We start from the raw sequence: 22,821 nt of genomic DNA on the forward strand, positions 1-22,821 counted from the left end.
TATAATATACGATAGAAATTTATACATGGGAAAATAGAAGTTAATACATGGGAAAATAGAAAATAAGTTATACAGAAGTTTTGTTACTCGGATTACAATTATTTTTGTTCGTATTTCATTCACACGTCACAGTTTCACCTATTTGTGCCGGGAGATTATCGTATTTGAAATCCAAACATTCGCAATCAGCTGGCATACAAGTATCTTCGTAATATCCGGGTGCGGGATAACTCACTTGGTAAATAGTATCAGCACACATAGGGTCTAAAGGTGGTTGATATTTTTCTTTAGATGCCCATGGTATATGTTCCTTGGGAAGCGGAGTCCAAGACTGATACGATAGTTTGTTTATAGTGTCATATTCAATTTTTTCAGATCTAACAGTTTAGTAAAAAGTATGTTGGTTAGTCAAGTTGGTCAAGGAATTATTGCGCAATTTGTTATAGTATTAGGTTGCTGGATAAGATCTGTTCGCTAAGAATACATATATAATTAATGACAATTACAATTTATAACATTCATCTATGTGCATATAGCATTATGTATCTTTTATAAAGAAAAAAAGAACTTATTAAGTTGTTTGCGACCACAAAGTTGTTTCTTTTTTGTTAAACTTCTTTCAATTTTGGAATGAATGCAATAAATATCCTTTAACTTTGGAGCGAAAGTGTATACAACAACGTAATATGCTTGGCTAATAAGAAATGTCTGATCTACCTCTGATACTGAACGACAGGTTTAAAGCTTTTAACCCATTCTACTGGCCCAGGTTTCGCGTAAGATAGTTTCGTTGTAGTTCTGTCGTCAATAGGTGTATCTGGGCTTCGAAGATTATCACATGGAATAATGAGATCCGGTCGTAACGTAATTTTTTCCACAAAATCGCAACGGTTGGTAGTTTCGGATTGCATTAGACCATCGCCTATCATGTTTCTGCTTCGAGGTAATATCGGCAAACGTCTTTCGCTTTGGACCGGTAGGTAACTCAACTGTAGGAGAATTAATAGAATTAATAGGAGAAGAAGGAAACAAAGAGTAGTAATAAGAGATGCATTTAGTAAAGTAAGAGATGCTATTAGTAAATTAAGGGTTGTTAGAATAAAGAGACAATTTCATTTTTCAGCAATTTAAATAAACTAACTCAAAATCAAAGCATTTTTTGATATATACTACAAATTAGTGGTCAACTAATATTTGTAATAATAAATTTTTGAACTTCTGAATATGAAAGTTTTAAGTATGTAATCTATAACTTTCTTTCTTTTCCAATAAATATAATTTAAATATTGAAATTGTCTTCTTTTTGCTGTGATGTTTTCAGATGTTACAGAAATACATTTACTTTGCTTGTTGTATCTGTTGAAATTTTGCCATCAGGTTTCGAGATAGCATTGCAAGGAATAACAGGTTCCACTCGTTCAACGATAGCCGATTGCAAATAGCTTTGTTTATAAATAGTATCCGAGTGAAATTCACCACCGATAGGAAAGACATTGGCAGCAGTCGGCCGTACAGGTTTCTCCATGCATGGCTCTTCGTTCTTTAAGAAACTTTCAGTGTACGTTGTCTTTCCGCACATAGCAACATCTGGAGCTCTATAAACGTTATAGTAAAAACATCCCTTTGGTTTATCTATTTAAATCGAATAAGCCACAGGGTTTAATTATGGCAATCAATATTTTTGAGATGTCTAAGGAGGTAGTAAAACAGATGTTTAGTACAAAAATAAAGAAACAAATTTAGTAATATAAGACTAGTTGACAGCATATTATATTTTAGTAAATACTATAATATTGTATTTTAGTAAAAGTCCTCCCTTGTAAGACACAAAAAGTATGACTTTCATATCTTTCCCCTGTGGTATTCAAATATAATACATATATACTGGTAGATTGGTTTCTGCTGCCAGGAGTACGTATCTCTTTCTGGAATGTGAACAGGTTGATAACTTAACTTCTGTGTAGTATCAGTAAAAATCGGTTCACTAGGTGGATAGTAAATCGCTATGGGTTTGAAGTTCAATGTCGGTTCCGTACAGCCTGGGTCCGCATAAGAAAGTTTCGCTGTGGTACTAGCATCCAGCTTGCCGGAACTTAAACGAATGTTCCCACAAGGTATTATAATTTCTGGTTTGTCCACGTATTTACGCGGGTAATCCTGACGAATTGTGGTAACAGACTCCATTCGACCAGATCCGATCATCGGCCTAACACATCAGAGAATGACATCTAACAGATTTCTTAATTTCATTCGTTTCAATTCTTTAAACTCGTTACCTTTGCCTGGGTATGATTGGTTTTGTTTTAGGAATACTCCCAATGTGTTTGTAACTCAATTGATTAGTCGTTTCACCGAGAAATCGAGCATCGGATTTAGTGAGAGCAGGTTTGGGTCGGATAGGTTGAGATCGGCTGCGTCGCATTTCCGCATGATCCACGTTTAAATATGATAAGTGATATGTGGTATTATTTTCGAATAATTTCGAAGGAGGCTTATACGTTCTCACCGGAGCGAATGACTTTGCTCGAGACGGTTGCACGTATTTCCTTGTGCACTAGATATGCACGATATTAAATCACCCAGTTTATCAGTCGGAAATTATAATAGAAAAATTAGTGGGTTCGTTACTTTAATGTCACAGGGGCATTCTGCTGGTTTCTGGCACGGCAGTTGAACCTGCTTCTTTGTATTCTGTATCTCCACTACTTCCATTTTGTACTTAATATTATTACATATAATAATAGCAATCAAAAACTATTTCCCTTTTTATGAATAAGATAGAAAAACGGTGTTTATAGTCAATAAATTTAGATTCTCAAAAGATTCGTAATATATAAAGTATAACAATATAAAACAATAAAAGTGCAGCTGCGAACACGAATCTCTACATTCCGTTTTATGACTTCAGTGACATACAATTTGGAGAGGCAAACTTCGAAGTTACTGTTATGTCATCGTTATTTAAATGGAAACAAAATAAAGCCAATGATAAAATCGATTGTGTCGATGATCGATTTGTATACTCAAATCATAGCAATGGTAAGAACAAAAATATTTGTTGATATTTTATAGACCGAAATGATTTACTAATAATAACTGTAATGGAAATTTCTGTCTTAGCTACTAATAGAAAATTTATTTTCTCGTACGTATCGGATAAAAATATAATATGAATATGTAGAATGTTTATTTTAAACAATAAGAATATGTCTTTTTGCTATTTTAGATCACAGTTAATTTTTAAGATTAGATAAATGTTCCTTTTCGACAGTATCTAGCGAAAATGCATGTAAATCGATGTGTTTTTAAGACAATAGTACATGGAAGACATAGAAAACATACAATGCAATTACGTGTAATTGATCACGTTTCATTTTAAGGGGATGTCATGTATATGCGTAGTCGTAAAACAGTGCCTGCATTCGTTTTATCATTTGTCTCACATTTCCACGAAGCATATCGAAAAACATTGTGTTAACATTATATATATTTACTGTATACAATATAATCATACTATGATTCGAATTAATATAGTCGAATTAAAAGAAAATGGTATAAACACAAGATAAATTAAATGTAATTGTCGATAAATCTACGCAGACCGTAGATTAGAAACTAGCGTTTGAAAAAAGAGGTAGTAATGCGTGATAAAATTAAGAGAGACAGCACAAATAATAAGATGCGATATTTGTAATGCATCGAATAATTCTTCTCAGTTGACACAGGGCTAATGCTATTTTTCAAGCATTCAAGATCTTTTTAACACCAAGAGAAGAAAGGGCTTTTATTCTGGAAGCGCTGTGTAAATGTATCAGAGAACGAGAATAGTCTTGGTGCTCCGTTTCCCTTGGCCCTGTAAAATAACATTGGTAAGATCAAATTTTATTTATATATCTTCTTGTAACTTATAAAAAATATGTAAAATACTTTTCAACGATCACAGCAGGCATTTGTACCAACTGCACAGGGCTTTTGGCATCCTTTAAAGCTTGTTGTAAGTTCAAGATTTGACCGCGCATTACACTCATTTGTTTATCAAAATGAGGTCGATCGAAACCTTTATCTTGCTATAAGAATAAATGTGTTTTACTGTAGAGTTATGATTGTAGAATACTATATATGTTTATATAAAATAATCGCCATTTTATACGACTTACTTTAAATAATTGATATAAATCGTCACAAAGATCTTGTACAAAATTTTGATCCGAAAGTTGTGGTAATACAAGTTCTCGCGTTACATCGCTAAATGGTTGTTTCGCTTGACTTAACCATGCCCAGTGATACGGATAAGCACGCCATGAATCGGGATGTTTAAAAGGAAAAGCCAAACCATTATCTATAGCGGCTATTTTTACTTCACCCTGTTCTGATCCGTTTTTTCCTTTACTATTATCGTATTTAATTAACCAATTATCATTACCTTAAAAAAAGTCAGTGTGTCATTTAATAGTTTAGCTTTAAATATAAAAATAAAAAAATCTTACGAAACGTTAAATACCTCTGTCAGTATTTCTAATTATATAGTCCAAAATAACTAAGCGTTCGAATTGAAGTTGAAATTCTCTACTAAGACGTGGTGATAGAGGTTCATTTTCCCATCGCCTTAACCAGTAATCAGCATCCTTGTAACCATCTACGAAAACTTGAAAAGAACCAACTTTCGGCGGCAAACCAATACGATTGAAATGAGATCCCACTGTAGGAAACTGGTCCATGATAGCTTGCTTCATACGAGCTTTTTGACGGTCTAAGCGTGGGTAGTTAAATGTTTTACTGACAAGTTTGACTACTCTAGTATTTGGAACTATACCCAGACCCAATTTACGGTCAACTAAACTTGCACCCGCCTCACTGAGGTATCCTTGATTTGGAATTAAACAACTTCTCCCAAAACAACACGGACAACAAAGTTTGTGCATCCATTTTGTCCATTTTGGATTTAATCTTCCATAAGGTTCTTCATCCTTTGGCTTAAAAACACCTATTATTTTCTATAAGACAAAATGTCTTGTTATTGTTATAAGATTATGATTTTAAATGGTTGATTAAATAGATTGTAATTTTTAAATATAAAATGAAGTTATACCTTACCCCTGTGGGATTTTTTACAAAGTAACTGCCACTAGAACCTTGGTATATCCTTTCGGGGGAGATTCCATTGTCTATTGCCAATTCAGCCTGCCATACTAACTCGGAGAATTGTGGATCATCTATAACATATAACAGATTTGACTAGAGATAAAGAATTAGAAGATAAATCTATTAGAATAGATATTAACAAACCAGGGAAACGATTAAAGGTGACATCCAGCTCCAGTCGACCAAGGAGAGGCTGGCTCTCCCGGTCCATCCCAGGGGAATCAATGGCTATGGTTTGTTCGTTGCTCAGATTGGGAACAAATTCAACGTCTGGTATTAGTTCTGAACACTCATTTACTGGCAAACAATTGTTAGATGTGATTGAAAGATCTACCAATGCATCAGTTTCCACTAAGGCAGAAGTATTAGTATTGTTCTGGCTATGATATTCTCGATAAGGCACGTGTAATTGCCGCTGTTCGGAGTCGCTCATTACAACCGAATCTGCTAGTTATTTGGCAGATCCTTTTATCACCCGTTTGTTTAAAAAATCGTTTGCACAAATAATCCTATCTATTTCCCCATATTCCTTTCCCACCTGTCAATGATGCAAACGATCGAACTCGTGTTTAACAAGTATTTTCGCCATTACAAATTTTAAAGCAATCATTGCGTCATTAAAATAACAACTCTGAATTATTATGAATTTATTAACTTATGAGAATAGCCATAGAATAAAGGCATATGTTTATGATGCTTAGGGGAGCACTGTGTAACTAATTAATATCTACGACTCGTCATTCCAGCAGACGATATCAGCTGATAGGATTAACGCCATACTTAATTTTTTCTATACTGTTGTATATGTTCGCATGTAGATATAAATTATAGCTTTCCATTTATACAGAAAATACATCTTTAATTATATAGATATATTCGTCATATTCTGTCTACATAAATTTGTCTACACAAAGTGAATATAATTAATCGTATTTTATAATTAATTGATTAATTAATCGTATTTTTCTTTTAAATCAGATATAGTGAATAATAATAAAGTTGCCATATAATTTTAAATAAATATTACACTTTGTTAATACATTTTATTTATATACACATACCATGAAGTTGAAAAGTATGAAACTGAAAAGTTTCTTTTAAAGATGCATAGAAAAAACTTAAATTTTGTAGATACAATTAAAATTCTCAAAAATGTATGATGTTATTTATAAAATCTCATTTTATTTTTAGTTTATATAATAAACGATGTTAACGGATAAAATTATAAAACATAATATATAAATAGAATTCATCACAAAAATTGTCTAGAAAGTCACATCAACCAATCAGTATATAGAACGGTCTATCGAAATATAAACAAGGAAGATAACGTTAGAATAATAGTCGTGTGTGATACTCGTATCCGTGTACTTACGTGAGCCGGTGCTCTAGTAGCTTCGGTTTCCCTTAAACCTTGTCCGGTTATTAACTTACTCTTTCATAATTAAGATCGTGATGTGCCTTTTGCGTACTTACTTAATTATTTTGTATAATTCAATAATTCGTGCATTGATTACGCGAAACTTTTCATCTTTATCGTTATTCCTCTACCGGTCGTCATGATTTATAATTCTTATAGCTCAATTAGATAACAAATTTAATTAACATAATTTATTTAAAGTATTTAATTACCAATTATCAATGTAAATATTTATATCTTAAAAAAGTTATATATGTGTTTACATACACATATATACATTTACATATGTGTATATATATATGTACATACATACACAAATATACATAAAGGAGGGAAAATAAATTGTACATACGAAATTTTAATTCTAATTTTCTAAAAAATAAAAGTTTATCTGTGCAATTAATGCATCCTGTAAGGGGCAACATGTTTCTCGTATGCGTAACTGTGGGCCTTGTACTTTTGGCCTCCAAATATCACAAAAATGTCTTTCAAAGTGTTAGACATCTCTGTCAATGTATAAACAGTAAAAGCTGTAAGCAAAGTGATAATAAGAAGAAAGATCTTAAAATCACATTGGACAAAATCATTTTAGCTGATACTCCAGAAAAATGTGATTATGCTATTCAACGTATTCATTGGTAAGTTGTACAATTGTTTTTATCTTAATATTAAATTACATATTCTAAATGCTATATATAGAAAGTATACACTAGTGCTCTATTTACATTTTTTCTTGTATACCTAACTATGGACTTTTAGAACGTTATTTATATTGATATATATTTTTTTAATTACTTACTTGTTATCCTTCAATAAGTTCCTGCTATTTAAGAATTTTAGAGTATATTCATATATTTTAATCATACATATATCTTTTTACAATAATAAATTTTTGCTTGGTAATGGTCCTAAGTATATAATTAGGATTTTCATACATTTTATGACAATACATAATTAAAAGTATAGAAATGTAATTTTAAACATCGTCATTATTATTATTCATTTGTTTATCTTGGAATAAATATCTTTTGTGTTAAAGCAACTTGTCTAATGATGTGCTGGGTTTTGATTGTGAATGGGTCAATGAAGGATCTGTTTCTTTGCTTCAACTTGCTACATTTAATGGAGTATGTGGCCTTTTTCGCATTGGCAAAATTGGATATATTCCTCAAAAATTGAAAGTATGTAATATTTCACAAATTTAAATCAATATGTAAATTAAATGGTTATGTAAATAATATGACAAACATTTTTTTAGGATTTACTAGCTAATAAAGATATTCTTAAAGTAGGAGTTGCTTCATATGAGGATGGACAGAAGATATTAGCAGATTATGGGTGTAGAGTTAGCAGTACAATTGATTTAAGGACATTAGCAGCACGAGTGAAGCTACCAAGTCCACAAAGTTTAGCTGCAATGAGTTTGCAATATTTAGGCTTGGAAATGGATAAATTGATAGAAATTAGGTGCGGCAATTGGGATGCTGGCACTCTTACTGACGAGCAAGTAGCATATGCTGCTTGTGATGCAATTGCATCTGTTCTTATTTATGACCAAGTAAAATATAATCTCTAATGCATTTTAAATAATTTCATTACAGAAAAATATATCTAATAACTTATTTCATATTTTATAGATTACGCAGAAAATGAAAGAGAAGTATTCATTGTGGGAAATCTTAAAAAATTATATAAAAAGTATGTGTAATAAAAATCTAAATATGCATTTTCATTGTGTACCTAATGATGTAATTGATACGAGGTAATATGTTTAATATATTAAAAACATTTATTTTATAAATATCAAATATTAAAAATATTTTGAATTCCAGGTTCAAGGCTCAACATGAACACACAACTATTACAGAAAATAATCATTTTGGCAAGAATACCAGAAATTACAAAGCAAATAATAACACTATACGTAAAAATAATGTACCTACAAGAAATAAACCATTATATCATAATTGTTACTTACAAGCACCAGATGGAGAAATATTATGTACATGTGATCGTAAAAAAGCAGAATGGTATCTTACAAAAGGATTAGGAGAAGTAATTGAAAAGGAACCACTTACCGTCAGGTTAAAATTTGAACCTTCTGGGCGAGCTTTGGGACAAGTTGGACAGTATTACACACAAATTAAAATCAATCAGTGTGTGGTTTGTGGAACATCAGATAAGTTTATTAGAAAAAACGTTGTACCTCGAGAATATCGTAAATATTTTCCATGTAAGTTAAATTTCTTTTAAATAAAATTTTATTTAAACTCCACATATAGTAAAATGCGTTATTAATAAATTTCCAAATATTTTCTAGTGGTGATGAAAGCACATCAATCTCACGATATATTATTATTATGTCCATCTTGTCATGAAATTAGCAATTATCATGATCTGCAGCTCAGAAGAAAGCTAGCAGACATGTGCGACGCACCTTTAGTTGGCCCATTGACACATATACGTAATAAAAATGTAGATAATTCAAGGAAGTTACATTCAGCTGTTAAAGCTTTAAGAGAAAGAACAACTTTGCCTGATGCACGACGTAAAGATTTAGAACATTATATTTTAGAATGTACAAATGAGAAACAAGTTACACCAACTCTGCTTGATGTATTAAACAAAAAATTAGAGAACACAATATCAATACCCAATCCTGATCAACCTAAATGCCAACCTCATGGTTTAAAGGTATCATTAATGAATGATAGATGTTCTTTTGTTCTATAAAAATATTACAAATTTTATTTTTCAGGTTGTTCAATATTTTCATAAAAGGGAAGGCGGTTTAGTAGAATTGGAACGTATGTGGAGGGAACATTTTCTTCTGACTATGAAGCCAAAGTATCTACCAAATCTATGGTCTGTTCATCACAATCAAGAAAGATTAATTATTCATCAATCACAAAACAGAATTAAACCAGAAGATGCAAAGGTAGCTGGTTTGGCATACTGAATTTTAAATATTATGTACCTAAAGGACTCGTATAAGAGCGAGTACTTGTATTAAAAGACTGTTACATAAATTTGTATCTCTGGTTATGTGCATATATTTATATATATACATGTACATACATATTATTTATATATTTAGATCTACACACATGTACATAAGAATCGATAACGTTTTTCCTTTTCTACCTTACTTTGATGAATAAGATTGGTTGTAATTTGTAAAAACCTTTAATTTGTAAAAAACAGAGACTTATTAAATAACGTTTTATTTTATTTCAACATTTTAACCAATACTAAGACATAAGTATATCAATTTTGTCGATAGATGTTCCATATTATTTATTGGTGACTAAAGTGTCATTACATTTATATATACAGACTTCAAAAGTATATCAATTAAATTTCTAGTATTACAGTTTTTTTGAAACATTTTGTTGTATAGAATTACTGTTTGGGGGAGGAGTCTTCATAGTTTTTAGTTCTTCGTCAATACGTTCTTTAGCACGTACAATTTTTGACTGAATATAAAAAGAACCACCTTTTGATCTATCATTAACTTCCATAAGATGCTTATAGTTACGTTCAATAGCTTCTACTTCATCCACACGTTCAACATTCAATATTTGTAGTGCTTCTTCCAAAGAAATACCAGTCTTGTAATTGGCTGCGACGTGTTGAGTACCTCGTGCTCCACCACCTGTTTTATGTGCAGCAGCTTGACTTGCTGCAATTTCTTGTCGTAATGCACGTGTAAATGCTTTAACAACGACTTGTGTACCCATTATAATTATTTGTATTAAGTGTTTTGCCATAACCTCTTCCCTCTTATTGAAAATAGTTGTCAAAACAATTTGCAGTATATTTTTCTTTTGCGGTTTAGCTTTCGGAAAATATTTATACTAAACAAAATTCCTTTTTTATGATATTCAAATAGTAATATCACTGTTTTCAAATTTTTACGATGGTTTCTTTATATAACTTATTCGTTGCACGTCTCATACTCGTATTGCACCATTTTAAAACGCACATGTACTATATAGAAATACATATATTACTCTAATATTACTGATTGTCTGTATATGAAGTTTCTAATTTAAAAAATGATGTCTATATTACAGTATCAAACAAATTTGTAGAATGCTAACTTTACATAAAGATGCAATATATATTAGATAGATAGGCTGTTTTCGTTTTTAGAGGACGTGTGAGGTTATGAGTGATTAAAGGAACATCAACAAAATAATGTTAATTAAATTTTGATTAACATTGGAATTAAAAAATCGTTAATTCAATAATTTATAATTATTATTACTTTTATTATTCAATAATCTTATATTTACAATCTGTTGGTCAATTTTTATGTAAAATAAAGTAGAACCTGTCTTTAAACTTCTTACTAAGATGAAATAAAAGTATTTATATTCCATCAATTTATTTTGAATATTAAATGTATGCTCAGTCAGGTATCGGCAGCGTATTAAAATATTTCAATGCATTAATTGCACAAGAATTTTCTAAATTATACAAAGGATGAATTATTTTCACTAAATTTAAATTAGGCGATCCAATGATCAATGGCAATGGAGAATTCTGTGCAATTGACAATCCACTAAGTGCATAACATGTATGATATACATCTTGACTTCTGAAATAAATATAATAATTTATAAAATTGCTTTTACAATAAGTAATAGCAGTGTTTCATACTTTCCAGGCTTGTCTACAAGACTCCCATGAGGATGTTGGCAGCAGATTAATAAATATTCTTGTAAGGCTTCTTGATTAAACAACCAATATGCGGAATTAAACACTTTGTTCTCCATACTTAAAATTGTATGAATCAGTGGAAAGGCTCCACCTTGCCAAAATGAATAACAGCCATCTACTAGTTTCTCTGTGCGCCCCTGGAATCCACCTTCCAAACGCATTTGTTTGTTTACTATCCACCTCTGAAAATAAATAGATATGAAGAATGGCTTTTTTAATGTATACGTATTATAAAATTCACTATATCAGCTGAATACCAGAAATGATTTCAAACAACAGAAGTGAGGTTTTCCAAGAAGCATAAGTGCTGCTAACCCACAAAATCCATATCCTCCATGAGCTTCCATGCCAGGAGAACCACCAAAACCACCTTCCCATGTTTGACATTTAGCTATCCAACTTTCACTTCCCTTAAATATTTCAGGAGTATATACATTTGTCAGTTTTGCTACAGAAAGAGCACAATATATTCCTCTTATATCTGTTTCTCCATCTTTATGTAGACTGAAAGAACCATCTTCTCCATGTAAAGATGCTAAAAATTGTTTAAGTCCTTTTCTAAAATCAATACACAAAATCTTACAAATGGAATTTCTAAATTAAAATCTCTTAAAATGTGTACTTTCGATCACTTCTTTTATGTATATACCTATCAATTACTTGATAAGCTTGCGGAGTACCAATAGTACATAAAGCATTTATTGCTGCATATGTAGAGGCTAAATGAGGATGCTGCCCTGGACCTCCTCCAAAGCCTCCTTCTGGTGATTGACATTTGGCCAAAAAACCAATAATTTTTGAATATTCATCATATTCTAAACGTTCTCCTAGGATTTGAAGAGAATGTAGACTCCAATAACAGAGCCATGGTCTGCTAGAATCTAAACACTACAAAAAGTATATATAACAATTTTAAGTATAATTAAAACATAGATTGCTAATAAATACAATCTAGATATTCTTACCTGGTAAGCTTCAGTAAGATGAAACAAAGATTTTTTTAAGAACTGAATATGTTTCTGTCTTGCTAAAACAGGTTCATTACTTAATTTATATAATTTCAGTATATCATTTTCAACACGATCCTAAATTCAAAACATTAAGGAATATTAACAATACAGAAAAAGAAAGTTATATCTGGTAGGTAATTAATTTATTGATATTGAAAGCATACTTGTCGTATTGAACTTGTTGTTTGATATCCTTCATCATCCTGTTTTTGTTTTAATATCTCGGCATAAGTTCTAATGTGTGGTTCATCACGTTCACTAATTTTTGAATTCCACATGATCTATTAAACACGTGGATATATTGTATTAACAATTGAAAGAAATAAATCATGTATTAAAATAAAGATATATATATAAAACGAAGATTGTACTACGAGATTTTAAAGGAAAGACGGAAAAAAGATGGGTCTTTTGTCATTGCTTTAAATGATAAAATTCTGCTTCTTAGTAAAACTTTGAATTTCAAGTAAAATTTCTTCGAATTGAATAATGTTGTAAGGGTTATATCACTTTCACGTTGATCGTATAATAATTACTTCAAGACTCAAGACAAGGAGAAGGTTAAAATTTCTCTGACAGTAACTAATTAGAAGTTGCACCAGATACGTAAATGATTAAAATGTAAGAAGAAAGCTTTAGTTATTAAACTTGTCGTGTGATGGTGCGCTTTGTCTCTAGGAGAATTAACCTATTCGAACATTTCTTCTTAATTTGTAATTTTTATACAAGTAAAAATGTCAGGAGCATTTTTGTTATAAAATATTATTTACACGTATATTGCTAGATTGATATTATTGCGCAATAAAAAGAAAAATAACACGTGGTGTTTAGCACATATCGCGAACTGCAATAATAATAATGTATATTATTACAGATACTAATTTTTCATCAAAAAATTTTGTTATTCATACATTTTACGACGAAAGGACTTGTTTTTGCTGGAATCAAGATAAACTTATAATATTTCCATATACAAATAATGAGTACGTATCTGTTAAAGTATTAACAGCTCCAGCTCCAATAAAAACTATACAATGTTTTACTGGCCGAATTTTTTTAATTTGCATTCCACACGGCGTTTACAAACTTTCAAGGGACCGAGAATTTGCTGTTCTAAGTAAAAATGCAATTGGAATGGGTACTGTTTTTCATGAAGTATTGATACCTAGAAATGAGTATCTTTATTTAGATAATAAGCGAGAAATGACAAATAAACTGCTATTTAAGCTTTCTTCCAAAGAAACTAATCCCAGTCAACTTTATGTTTATCCATTAAATGCGGATGGCATTGTGGAATATTTTATGAAAACTTTAACAAATAATGATTCTACTGTAAAAAATTTATGCATAATTGCAGATGGACTAAAACTTTTAATGCTAATCAATGAAAATGTAAAAATAATGCATAGCAGTATTTATTCCATTAGTAATATAATACCTGTACGAAAGAGTTCCAAAATTGCAGCATTACTTCTTACTACAAATACAAATGTTATTATTTTAATGCATTCAAAAGATAATGTGCTTGTTTTTGAAACAATTTATATAAGAACACAGATACAAGCCATTTGCGCTGGTTTTAGCCAATCCCTAGAAGATATATTATGGATTGTTTATTCACATGAATCTAAATTATATTATGTAAAGAAGCAATTACTAATTGATAATATTTATCAAGTAAAAGTTGAAGATAAAAGCTTTGTTTGTTTACAATCATATGACTCTAATATAATCTTAGGTTTGACAGAAGATAATCAGTTAGTAGAGTTTCCTATAAGTACAGTAGAAAGAACATTGTCAACGGAAAGCAATACTTTTATTAATCTTCACTCCAGTATGTTAGATGGTGTGTCACTTATAATGGATAAGATTTATAAAGGTACTCAAGAATTACAAACTTTAAATGAAATATTAACAGCAGAAAAGGATAAATTAAGAAGAATAAATTTATATGCACATAAAGACAAGATACAGTTATGTCCAAAAATGATGATAAATTACATAGCAAATCGGATATTTTTATCAGCAAATTTTCACGATGTCCTGCCAAAAAATAGTTGGGTCGTCCTTAATGTAAAATTGGGATATCAAAATCTGTTTTGTATGAAGAAAATAGTAGGTCGGGAGACTATAGCTGATATTTATATACCTGAAAATTTAATGGCAGATACATCACAAATTGCAATAGATTTAATAGCTTTTAGAGATAAAAGATATCCTTGGTGTCTAATAAGGAATTATGTAATCAGTGATTATTTGGAAAGAAGAAAGAAGAAAAAGAGATTGAATGTCGATTTTATAAATTCTAAAATTGCCATACTTAAAACTTGTATACAAGAAGGAAACATTAATATGAAAAAATTATCTGAAGTTAAGAAAAGTCTAAGAAAAGAACTTAGTGATATATAAATTTTAACAACATACAAACGAACGGATTTTTTTAAAATTTGATATTTACGTTATATTTTTATAATATAAATTTATATAAGAAATAGGAGTTGAATATATAGGAATCCAACAAAAAAAATCGAATGCATTTGAAAACAAAACTGTATCTTTATTTTGCGGATATAATAATATGTTGATAAATATTTGACTCTTTTTTTGGATACACATTTTTATCGACATGCTTTTTATCAATTCTATAATTATACAATATAGATTATACAATGTTGCTGAAACTATGTGCAATGTGCAGTTCCCTGCTATACACCAATACAGAGCATTTTAGTTTAGTATTAATGTGTATGCCTTTTTTTGGATAATATTTTGATTTATCAAGGAATAATGTGCAGAAAGAGATAACTGAATATCTTTTTCTGCATCATGATTTTGGCAAAATTTTGCTATTGATGTGAGCAATATACACTTATTTTTATTTATAGGCACACTATTACATAATGTTAATCGACTAAAAGTCAGTTTACAAATATAACACACATAAATAGTTGTTATTTTTTAATTTTTCTTTCACATGCTTCACTAATATTTATATCTTCACTTAGTAAAATACAATTTCTGTTGTGAAAATAACATAAAATTGTTATGGGTATAAACTCACAGTTAGTGATATCTATAATTTCTATAAAATACTGTAAATATAAATAAATTTCAATAAGTACTTTAAATTGCTGTTAATAGAATGCATAATGACTAAATGGATTGTAAAAATATTGTCTGTAATATTCATCGAAAATTAAAAATAAATTGGGAATAAAGAACTAAGCAATAAAGAAAAAAAATAATAAAAGAACAATAAATGCTACACAATACATGACACTATATGGTCTATCTATTGTAATCTAAATACATTAATGTTAATTGTAACATAATGTGTTAATATGAGTATATGGATCTTAAAGTTATATTGTATATTTCGTACGAATGTAAAATATTCCATAAAATTGCCCAAAACATTTAAACATATTTTATGTAAATACCCAAACATATTTACATAAAATTCCTTAAATAATAAATATATATTTATATAAAAATTAAAATCTGAATGACTTCTTTTAAATCTGAAGCTCATATTACATTAAAATGAATATTCTTTTGTAATGAAAATGCATAAGCTACATTTCATACTTTGAAATTATAGTATCTCATTCAGTTTTTGAATAATTAATATTTACAAATAATGGTAGTAATTGCTTTCAATTTCTTACGTACTTTTAAAAGCTACTTGAAAGGATTATTGAAATATTTATAAGTTTAAAAAATATGGCAGTAATGGTCTATCTATTAAATTTTAAGAAAAAATAACGATAAGCTGCAATAATTTATATCTAGAATTATAAATTTCATCACTCTATCCAAGTAATTCTATACTGTAGACTTGTTCTGCTTTTAAGAGTGAGTACATGAATTGAATTTCATTTGTCAAGAAAACCAATACTAAATTTTTTTTAGAATATCTAATTACTTTGCACATTTAATGGCTAATTATATATTTATGATTTTTTTATTAGAGATTTTTTGAAATTTAGAAAAACTTCTATTCATAAAATACTATTTTAAACTATTAACTATTTGAAACTTAAGATATGTACAAATGTTGAACATTAAATTTTATATCTGACACACACTCTTTTGTATAATAAAAATATAGTAATTGAGAAAAACAAATGGAATAAAAGCACACATTAGGCATATATCGTTAAAATATCGAACTCTTTGCAATTCACTATTTGTCTACAGGGATTGTGTTATCGCTCAACATTTCTTTTTTTTTTCTAAGAAACACATAACTATTCATGTTGTACATACATCATAAATGAAAGAAGATTTATAAACAAAGTAAATTTCTGTTTTAAACCGAAAGTTAAATTAATTGCATTTTACTATAGCAAATAAATTTAAATGAACATATAATTTGAATTTTGCTATAGAAATCATATCTATTTCTTATTAAAATGCAATTTTTTAAATACGATTAAACACAGTTTATAAATTTTTTAAGGCACTGAATAAAAATACATAGTATTTTTATACCATATATACCGAGAGTTTCATAATTCATTACAAATGGGAACAATTTGTTCCTTCTATTTACACTATTCACATTTGTGTAAGGAATATGATTTAACGAATACAAGATAACTGAAAAATGACGTGTCGTTTCAAAGAACTCTATGTGTCTAAAGAATATATTAAATTATACATTCAGAGTTCTTTTAACCTTCTAATGTAACACGTTCTTAATCAAATACATCCTTGAATAAAGTTTGTTGACTTGATGGTGTAAGAAATGTAAAAAACTAATTGTAGTTATACAACTGCATTTAAATTTGGCTACTTTGTTTTTAAATTTTTAAAAACTTCATTTGCTTTGTGGGGCATAAGCATAACAACAGGATTATTCATATGTAATCATTAAGAAATGTCATATAAATGTGTATTTCATCAATATGAAATGCACATATCATTAAGTATCGTTCTTATGAGGAAATGCATGGTATAGTGATATTTACAAATGTTCAAGAAGAATAGTTGAAAAATATATATGCATTTTGTGATAAACAATAGAAAATGAAGTTTGCTATAATAACGAGAATAAACAATCTTCAGTAAGTGTTCCGCTCTTTTAAAATATAAAATATCTATAAAAAATTATGCAACATTTATTGATTAAAAGTGTATTAAATTTTAATTACGTATGAAATTGTTTACGTAGACTACAAGAAGAGTCAAATGTAGATATATGAGTATCTGAAATTTTGGCAACTTTCCCTGAGCGTACTAACTTTATATATGTAGGACATAGTGGGTGGTTTCCACAAACCCAAATATTTGAAACTTAAAATACACAAGATCAACTATCAATTTGTTTCGCGATAAATATTTAAGTAATTTGTTAAGTACCTAATGCCATGATAGCATTGTATGTCATAGAGGTTTTTCCTGCTCTTCGTTGTTTAATACCTGCAGTGTTAATGTCGACTCACTAAATGCTGTCGACTATTTTCCGAACGTTAAGAGTCTTCTTGCTTAGGCAGGAGATTCGTTCTTTCTTCTTCTTCGATTAATTTTTTTGCTGATATAGCTCTGTTTGCTTCTTGACGAGCCAGAATCTCTGTATTTAAATCTAACTTAGGTTGTGCCTGACCAGGACTGATTATTGTTGTCTAGAATACATGTATGAAGTCATTACTTTTTAGCATAATTTTTTACATTCTATAAAATTAAAATAATGAAATTATGATAATAAAAAGTCAACCTTTACTGGTGAATTTTTAAGTTTTCCATTATGATCACTATATAATGAGATGAATTTCGAATGTGTAATTGGATTAGCACTGACTGGAGCGGGTGAAGTTGGAGCAGTTGCACTGTGAATAGGAGATTGCACATTATCTTTTTCTTTCTCTTTCTCCTTCTCCTTTTTACTTTCTTTTTCTTTGTCAACAGGCAATATCGGAGATTCTGGCATACTACGATCATCTTCATCCAAAGAATGTAGTAACTAAGAATTATGAAATTATTATATAATATAAATTTGATCATATTTTTAAAACCATTAATATCATGCAATTAACCTTTTCTACTTCGTCGTCAAATTGTTGTTCCTGACCGGGTAATGAATCTTTCTGACTTCTTTCTAGAAGTGTGGCTCGTTTCGCAGCCAAATATAAAGATCTTTTAATTTTGACATAAAACACTTCCGTGACTGCCCGTACCGTATAGTCAGGAACGAATGTATACCGTAACATAGAATCTAAATTGATCGATTGTATACTTCCCACCGTTTGAGGATTTGTATTGGTAGGTGACTCAGCTGAAAAATTACATATAAGTCCATGAACATGCTGAATATTTTAGACATAAGGAGCAATCTTAACATAAATTTTACCAATTCCAACATTGACAGTAAGTGCTTGAGAACCAAAATACGTAAACGGGCCGCTTTCGAACATCATATTCTCTTTTCCAACTGTAACTTCAACTCGACCTTCTAAGATTAAGACGAAGTAGTCGACCGCTTTTCCTTGTTGATAAATTACCGCTACGGGATCATTTCTTGCTTTTTCGCGTGATTTCACTTTGATGTGATAAATAATATCTTGTTTAAGTAAACGACGCAAAATAGTTTCCGATATTGTATCGGGCTTAAAAGCATCTACAGCTGTGGATCATATATTACACTCAGATACATTTTAACAGCACTAAAATAATGTTTTATATAAATTTCATATTTTCTTAAATCAAAACACTTCTTCCTACTTGTAGACAAATACTGAAACATAGCCAATGTTAATTGAGGCGATATATGAATTCGTTGATTTTCTTTCTTCTCTGCAAACACGGTAAAATCTTGTATTTTATGTCTAGCTTGTCTTCTGCGCTTAGATTTATTATCCGCTGCAAGAAAACATTATTAATGTTAATTGCATTCATGCATATATAATATAGCGCATTTTTCATACAGGTGACTTACTAAAGACGTCAGTTTCATCCATGATCTCAGCTTGAATTAATTCTTCTATAACATCTTCTAATGTAACCAATCCTATTACTTCATAAAAAGGATCGCCTTCGCCTTCGTTATTAACCCTTTGAACAAATGCCATGTGTCCTTTATGACCTAAAATAAGTGTAGGTTAGATATATTTTTACTTTTACAAGAGATTCATTAAACGATCCAATGACATAGATTAGTTTGAAAGATATAAACCTTCTTTAAATTGTTTAAACATAATGTCTAGCGTAACATCTTCAAAAATGAAGTTACATGGATTTTGATAAAATTGACATAAAGTTTTTAGTGGCATATTATCATCTGGATCAACAAATGCGAGATCTTTAATATAAAGCATTGTAACAATATTTGTTCTTGCACCTTCATATACTGGTATACGAGAAAAACCTAAAAAGTAACAATAATAAATGATGTAAACTGTACATGTATATGTATTATTATTTGTAAAAACAATATTCTATATTCTATTGATAAACATATAAGTAATGCAAAATTTAAACCTGATTTCATAATTTCTGATACTGTCTCAAAATCTAAAATGGCATTATAATCCAACATATATACATCCTCAATTTTTGTCATTACATCCTTAACAGTTTTTTTTCGCAACTCTAATGCCCCAGCAATAATGTTCACTTCATCTTTTTCTAAATCATTATATCCTGTTGTTACCTACAGATAACAATACAGAATAACACACTTATATATTATACGTATAATTCACATATACTGATATGAAATCTTTGATAATGTTATTAGATTACATGAATAACACACTTGATAAAATTAATGGATATTAATTAAATATATTATTTATCTTTATATTAATGCATATATATATAGAAGATAAATTCAACTTAAATTGGCACAGTATAAGAGTGTAAGGTTATCTTATTTAAGTTTCATGATGATAAGTAATCTAACATATACGCTGAACAGTATAAAAACTCCAAACAAACGTCAGTAGATCTATATCTTACCTACATATGATTGAATTTAGATGTTAGTATAATTATCTGTCCTATCCATACGCATTCTGATAAGATCCATACAGGAAAAAATTTGAAAAGGAGTTTTGATAATATATACTTCAAATTGCAAACAGAAAAGATCATATTCAGAATATAGGAAGCTAAAAGAGAAAATTATAACAGTTGCTTCGTTACCCCATACCTTCACAAGTTCCTTTAACCGCTCACGATTATATACATTGCCAATTTCTTCTCCAAGAAGGAAATCTAAAAGTTTGCTGATAGGATAACTCATTGGAAATGTTAATACCATAGTTAATTTGGTAATATAAATAGTTTTTGCTCCAATACACAATCCATGTCTACTGCAAATAGCCTAAAGGTATAAAGTAATTTCCCTAATTATTAAATTATCTCTAAAATTTAAAAGTTATGTTTTTATCCAATGTTTCTATTGAAAATAAAATATATACTCTTGCAAATATACTTACTTGTGGCGAAATTTCACCAAAAATTACAATAGCTAAAGTAGAGCAAATAACAGCAACTAATCCAGAAGTTAAATCATCTAACAAAATAGTAAAGATCGAATTCACCAAAACATTGGAGAATAAAATTGAGCATAACAAATAATTCCCATGATTTCTCACTGGTTGTATTGTTCTTGCATATTGTTTTTCCTTTAATACATGAATTATCGAATGAAATTGTTATAAAATTAAATAATTGAAATAACTCCAAGCAGTAGAAAGTAAGGTACCTTTTCTGTTCCAGTATTACAAAGTATCTTCAACTCAGTTCTGTCCATTGCCATTAATCCCAAATTTAAACCAGAAAATAGAGCAGAAAAAGTAAGACACATGAAAATAATTACAATACTAAGCCAAAGTGGTAAAAATTTTTCATATGTATATATCTGTAAAAATAAATATTTCTAATATATTGATTAATGGTTAATGGTATTTTGTTTTTATTATACTTTATTACTTACAGTTTGCCATGATTCAGTGCCTTGATGTCTAAAGAGTAAAGTGTTTGGATCTGCCTCTCCATATACTGGTTGTTTTACACATATGAAGAAAGGTGAACCAAGAGGTAATACCACATCAATAGTTGCAGTGTTATTTCTTACATTTTGTATCTGTATCAATCATATTTTTAAAAAATTATTTATGGTATAAACATTTTCTAACTCGTAAGATAGAAATGCTTACTAAAAATTCATTGGTTTTAATCTTATCGCAGATACTACCCCTTTTGGCTGGTTCATCAGTAAAAGTAATCAAAGTACCTTCTGTGAAACCAAAACCAAATAATCTTATGACTGCCTTACTGCCAGCAAGTATCTCTGGAATACCATCTTCCCTATAACTAGGATCCTTTGCTGATGTCTCTATTCTCAGACCCTCAATAAACACATCTGTATGAATTTGCCGAGTAAATAGATTTTCGGGGTCATCATTGACAGTAGGTAATAAATTGAAAGTGTCACGTCTTGTACGAAAATATTTTCTGGGAATAAGTGACATAAAACAATAGATTAAATTAATCTTTATTTAAAAAAAGAAAAAGAATTAAGAATTATTAGAATTAACAAGAAGTAATTTTAAGAATTGTTCCAAAGTTTATTTAATAAGAAACGTCTTTGTTAGTCTTTTTAAAAGTAAAATTAATGTTTTAATTAAAAGAATTATAAATTTAACATATCTGATGTATAAGCAAAGTTAAAATTATTAATTAATCTTTAGAATTAATTGACCTTTATGCAAACAATTAATTAAACTTGCTTATATTTGAATGTTTAAATACGAAATTGTGAATAGAATCAGATAAACATGTTCCTTTATGACGTTACATAGTAGCAAAATAATGATGTTTCATATGTACATATAATTATAGCATTATAGGAGAAGTCTCTTGCCGTCGATAATATCGGGATTTCCGCTTTCGTAAAAAATGGTGCCAAGTCATACGATAAATGTCTATTATTTATATGGCAAGAAAATTCTCTTTAATGATGCTCGGATAAAGACAAGTTATCTAATATTTAACTTACTTTGATTGTATTGGAGACCTGATAGTAAAATTGCTTCCAAGATTGGTCCATATTTCACCGAATATGCTGACGATCTTTAGACAGAAATAGATCGTAGTAACCTTAAAATTAGGAACTTTGTCGAACTTATATATCGCACGACTGCCATTCGGTGAGATCCAAATTGCACTTAATTTGTTTTCTGAATCGCAGTTATCAATTGTACGTGACCAGAGTAATGAGACATTATTCTCGAGGCCGGTGCCAAGAATTTCAATCAAGAAACCTGAACTAGAAGACACGTTCTCTCCCGTAAAAGATTTTTTCCTGATTAAGACATCCACTGACTTGACACTTAAATTATCAGATACTTTCACTTTTGTAAATGTATTAACGGTTACTAAATTGGATGTCACAAAAACAAGTAATAAAAGAGCTGCCGGTGTGCTTGAGCAGACAACATGTTGCGCCATCATGCGACAAGTGCACCGTGACAACTTCATACAGTCCTCAGTTAGTACTGCATTTATAATATCGTA

At 29.6% G+C, this 22,821-nt stretch overlaps 7 protein-coding genes and 1 long non-coding RNA gene across 15 annotated transcripts; 3 read left to right on the top strand and 5 right to left on the bottom strand.

Moving 5' to 3' along the window:
* Positions 1-17: 17 nt before the first annotated feature.
* Positions 18-2,872, bottom strand: LOC100742294 (stabilizer of axonemal microtubules 1-like). The gene is made up of 6 exons (XM_012381572.3): positions 2,629-2,872; positions 2,277-2,554; positions 1,886-2,206; positions 1,343-1,595; positions 718-989; positions 18-377 (listed from the first exon to the last, which is right to left on the bottom strand). The coding sequence occupies exons 1-6, from the start codon at positions 2,710-2,712 to the stop codon at positions 116-118; spliced, it is 1,470 nt and encodes a 489-aa protein (XP_012236995.1). The 5' UTR covers positions 2,713-2,872; the 3' UTR covers positions 18-115.
* A 27-nt stretch (positions 2,873-2,899) lies between these two features.
* LOC117151291 lies at positions 2,900-3,553 on the top strand. Its single transcript, XR_004461102.1, has 2 exons — positions 2,900-3,039; positions 3,272-3,553. It is a non-coding gene; the product is annotated as an uncharacterized LOC117151291 (long non-coding RNA).
* LOC105680221 (phosphatidylinositol 4-kinase type 2-alpha) lies at positions 3,340-5,975 on the bottom strand. Of its 2 annotated transcripts, none has more exons than XM_012381813.3 (6): positions 5,287-5,975; positions 5,095-5,189; positions 4,502-4,994; positions 4,158-4,423; positions 3,928-4,067; positions 3,340-3,853 (listed from the first exon to the last, which is right to left on the bottom strand). In XM_012381813.3, the coding sequence occupies exons 1-6, from the start codon at positions 5,573-5,575 to the stop codon at positions 3,760-3,762; spliced, it is 1,377 nt and encodes a 458-aa protein (XP_012237236.1). In that variant the 5' UTR covers positions 5,576-5,975; the 3' UTR covers positions 3,340-3,759. The 2 variants fall into 2 exon arrangements, with proteins under 2 accessions (XP_012237236.1, XP_012237235.1); XM_012381812.3 differs by having other exon boundaries at positions 5,095-5,213; positions 5,287-5,966.
* An 876-nt stretch (positions 5,976-6,851) lies between these two features.
* LOC100743656 (exonuclease 3'-5' domain-containing protein 2) lies at positions 6,852-9,666 on the top strand. Of its 2 annotated transcripts, none has more exons than XM_012381719.3 (7): positions 6,852-7,200; positions 7,602-7,743; positions 7,821-8,120; positions 8,200-8,324; positions 8,395-8,795; positions 8,883-9,256; positions 9,321-9,666. In XM_012381719.3, exons 1-7 carry the CDS (start codon positions 6,965-6,967, stop codon positions 9,519-9,521), a joined length of 1,779 nt encoding a protein of 592 aa, XP_012237142.1. In that variant the 5' UTR covers positions 6,852-6,964; the 3' UTR covers positions 9,522-9,666. The 2 variants fall into 2 exon arrangements, with proteins under 2 accessions (XP_012237142.1, XP_033175009.1); XM_033319118.1 differs by having other exon boundaries at positions 6,930-7,200; positions 7,855-8,120.
* Positions 9,667-9,768: 102 nt separating this feature from the next.
* LOC100743890 (mitochondrial import inner membrane translocase subunit Tim16) lies at positions 9,769-10,692 on the bottom strand. The gene has a single exon (XM_003486881.4). The coding sequence runs from the start codon at positions 10,330-10,332 to the stop codon at positions 9,931-9,933; it is 402 nt and encodes a 133-aa protein (XP_003486929.1). The 5' UTR covers positions 10,333-10,692; the 3' UTR covers positions 9,769-9,930.
* A 122-nt stretch (positions 10,693-10,814) lies between these two features.
* LOC100743778 (protein farnesyltransferase subunit beta) lies at positions 10,815-13,346 on the bottom strand. 4 transcript variants are annotated; one of them, XM_012381722.3, is made up of 7 exons: positions 13,209-13,346; positions 12,462-12,578; positions 12,253-12,372; positions 11,937-12,175; positions 11,545-11,845; positions 11,228-11,469; positions 10,815-11,165 (listed from the first exon to the last, which is right to left on the bottom strand). In XM_012381722.3, exons 2-7 carry the CDS (start codon positions 12,573-12,575, stop codon positions 10,976-10,978), a joined length of 1,206 nt encoding a protein of 401 aa, XP_012237145.1. In that variant the 5' UTR covers positions 12,576-12,578; positions 13,209-13,346; the 3' UTR covers positions 10,815-10,975. The 4 variants fall into 4 exon arrangements, with proteins under 4 accessions (XP_012237145.1, XP_012237146.1, XP_012237144.1 ...); XM_012381723.3 differs by lacking the exon at positions 13,209-13,346 and adding an exon at positions 12,897-13,026; XM_012381721.3 differs by lacking the exon at positions 13,209-13,346 and adding an exon at positions 12,834-12,942.
* On the top strand, positions 13,128-15,624 carry LOC112212236. 2 transcript variants are annotated; one of them, XM_024365466.2, is made up of 2 exons: positions 13,128-13,280; positions 13,392-15,624. In XM_024365466.2, the coding sequence occupies exons 1-2, from the start codon at positions 13,156-13,158 to the stop codon at positions 14,704-14,706; spliced, it is 1,440 nt and encodes a 479-aa protein (XP_024221234.1). In that variant the 5' UTR covers positions 13,128-13,155; the 3' UTR covers positions 14,707-15,624. The 2 variants fall into 2 exon arrangements, with proteins under 2 accessions (XP_024221234.1, XP_024221233.1); XM_024365465.2 differs by having other exon boundaries at positions 13,128-15,624.
* A 1,139-nt stretch (positions 15,625-16,763) lies between these two features.
* On the bottom strand, positions 16,764-22,803 carry LOC100744010 (metal transporter CNNM4). 2 transcript variants are annotated; one of them, XM_012381717.3, is made up of 14 exons: positions 22,304-22,803; positions 21,462-21,759; positions 21,239-21,388; positions 21,008-21,163; positions 20,739-20,927; positions 20,450-20,623; positions 19,777-19,948; positions 19,472-19,663; positions 19,235-19,381; positions 19,021-19,158; positions 18,650-18,922; positions 18,336-18,574; positions 18,101-18,262; positions 16,764-17,924 (listed from the first exon to the last, which is right to left on the bottom strand). In XM_012381717.3, exons 1-14 carry the CDS (start codon positions 22,783-22,785, stop codon positions 17,772-17,774), a joined length of 2,925 nt encoding a protein of 974 aa, XP_012237140.1. In that variant the 5' UTR covers positions 22,786-22,803; the 3' UTR covers positions 16,764-17,771. The 2 variants fall into 2 exon arrangements, with proteins under 2 accessions (XP_012237140.1, XP_012237139.1); XM_012381716.3 differs by having other exon boundaries at positions 18,017-18,262; positions 22,304-22,802.
* Positions 22,804-22,821: the final 18 nt, after the last annotated feature.

This window comes from Bombus impatiens, unplaced genomic scaffold, assembly GCF_000188095.3.
Source record: "Bombus impatiens unplaced genomic scaffold, BIMP_2.2 scf_0135, whole genome shotgun sequence".
NCBI classification, from domain to species: Eukaryota; Metazoa; Arthropoda; class Insecta; order Hymenoptera; family Apidae; genus Bombus; species Bombus impatiens.

Coding starts and splice junctions, on each gene's coding strand:
- LOC100742294 (XM_012381572.3), bottom strand. CDS start 2,712: ATGGAAGTAGTGGAGATACAGAATACAAAGAAGCAGGTTCAACTGCCG. Junction 2,555..2,628: donor AATGCCCCTGTGACATTAAA/GTAACGAACCCA, acceptor GTGCATATCTAG/TGCACAAGGAAATACGTGCA. Junction 378..717: donor CCTGTCGTTCAGTATCAGAG/GTAGATCAGACA, acceptor CTAAACTGTTAG/ATCTGAAAAAATTGAATATG.
- LOC105680221 (XM_012381812.3), bottom strand. CDS start 5,575: ATGAGCGACTCCGAACAGCGGCAATTACACGTGCCTTATCGAGAATAT. Junction 5,214..5,286: donor CACCTTTAATCGTTTCCCTG/GTTTGTTAATAT, acceptor TATATGTTATAG/ATGATCCACAATTCTCCGAG. Junction 4,068..4,157: donor ATTTATATCAATTATTTAAA/GTAAGTCGTATA, acceptor TTATTCTTATAG/CAAGATAAAGGTTTCGATCG.
- LOC100744010 (XM_012381716.3), bottom strand. CDS start 22,785: ATGAAGTTGTCACGGTGCACTTGTCGCATGATGGCGCAACATGTTGTC. Junction 21,389..21,461: donor TTAAAACCAATGAATTTTTA/GTAAGCATTTCT, acceptor TGATTGATACAG/ATACAAAATGTAAGAAATAA. Junction 19,382..19,471: donor GTTTAAACAATTTAAAGAAG/GTTTATATCTTT, acceptor CACTTATTTTAG/GTCATAAAGGACACATGGCA.
- LOC100743890 (XM_003486881.4), bottom strand. CDS start 10,332: ATGGCAAAACACTTAATACAAATAATTATAATGGGTACACAAGTCGTT.
- LOC100743656 (XM_012381719.3), top strand. CDS start 6,965: ATGCATCCTGTAAGGGGCAACATGTTTCTCGTATGCGTAACTGTGGGC. Junction 7,201..7,601: donor GCTATTCAACGTATTCATTG/GTAAGTTGTACA, acceptor TTTGTGTTAAAG/CAACTTGTCTAATGATGTGC. Junction 7,744..7,820: donor ATATTCCTCAAAAATTGAAA/GTATGTAATATT, acceptor ACATTTTTTTAG/GATTTACTAGCTAATAAAGA.
- LOC100743778 (XM_012381722.3), bottom strand. CDS start 12,575: ATGTGGAATTCAAAAATTAGTGAACGTGATGAACCACACATTAGAACT. Junction 12,373..12,461: donor CAACAAGTTCAATACGACAA/GTATGCTTTCAA, acceptor TTTTGAATTTAG/GATCGTGTTGAAAATGATAT. Junction 11,470..11,544: donor GTTGTTTGAAATCATTTCTG/GTATTCAGCTGA, acceptor ATTTATTTTCAG/AGGTGGATAGTAAACAAACA.
- LOC112212236 (XM_024365465.2), top strand. CDS start 13,156: ATGTATATTATTACAGATACTAATTTTTCATCAAAAAATTTTGTTATT.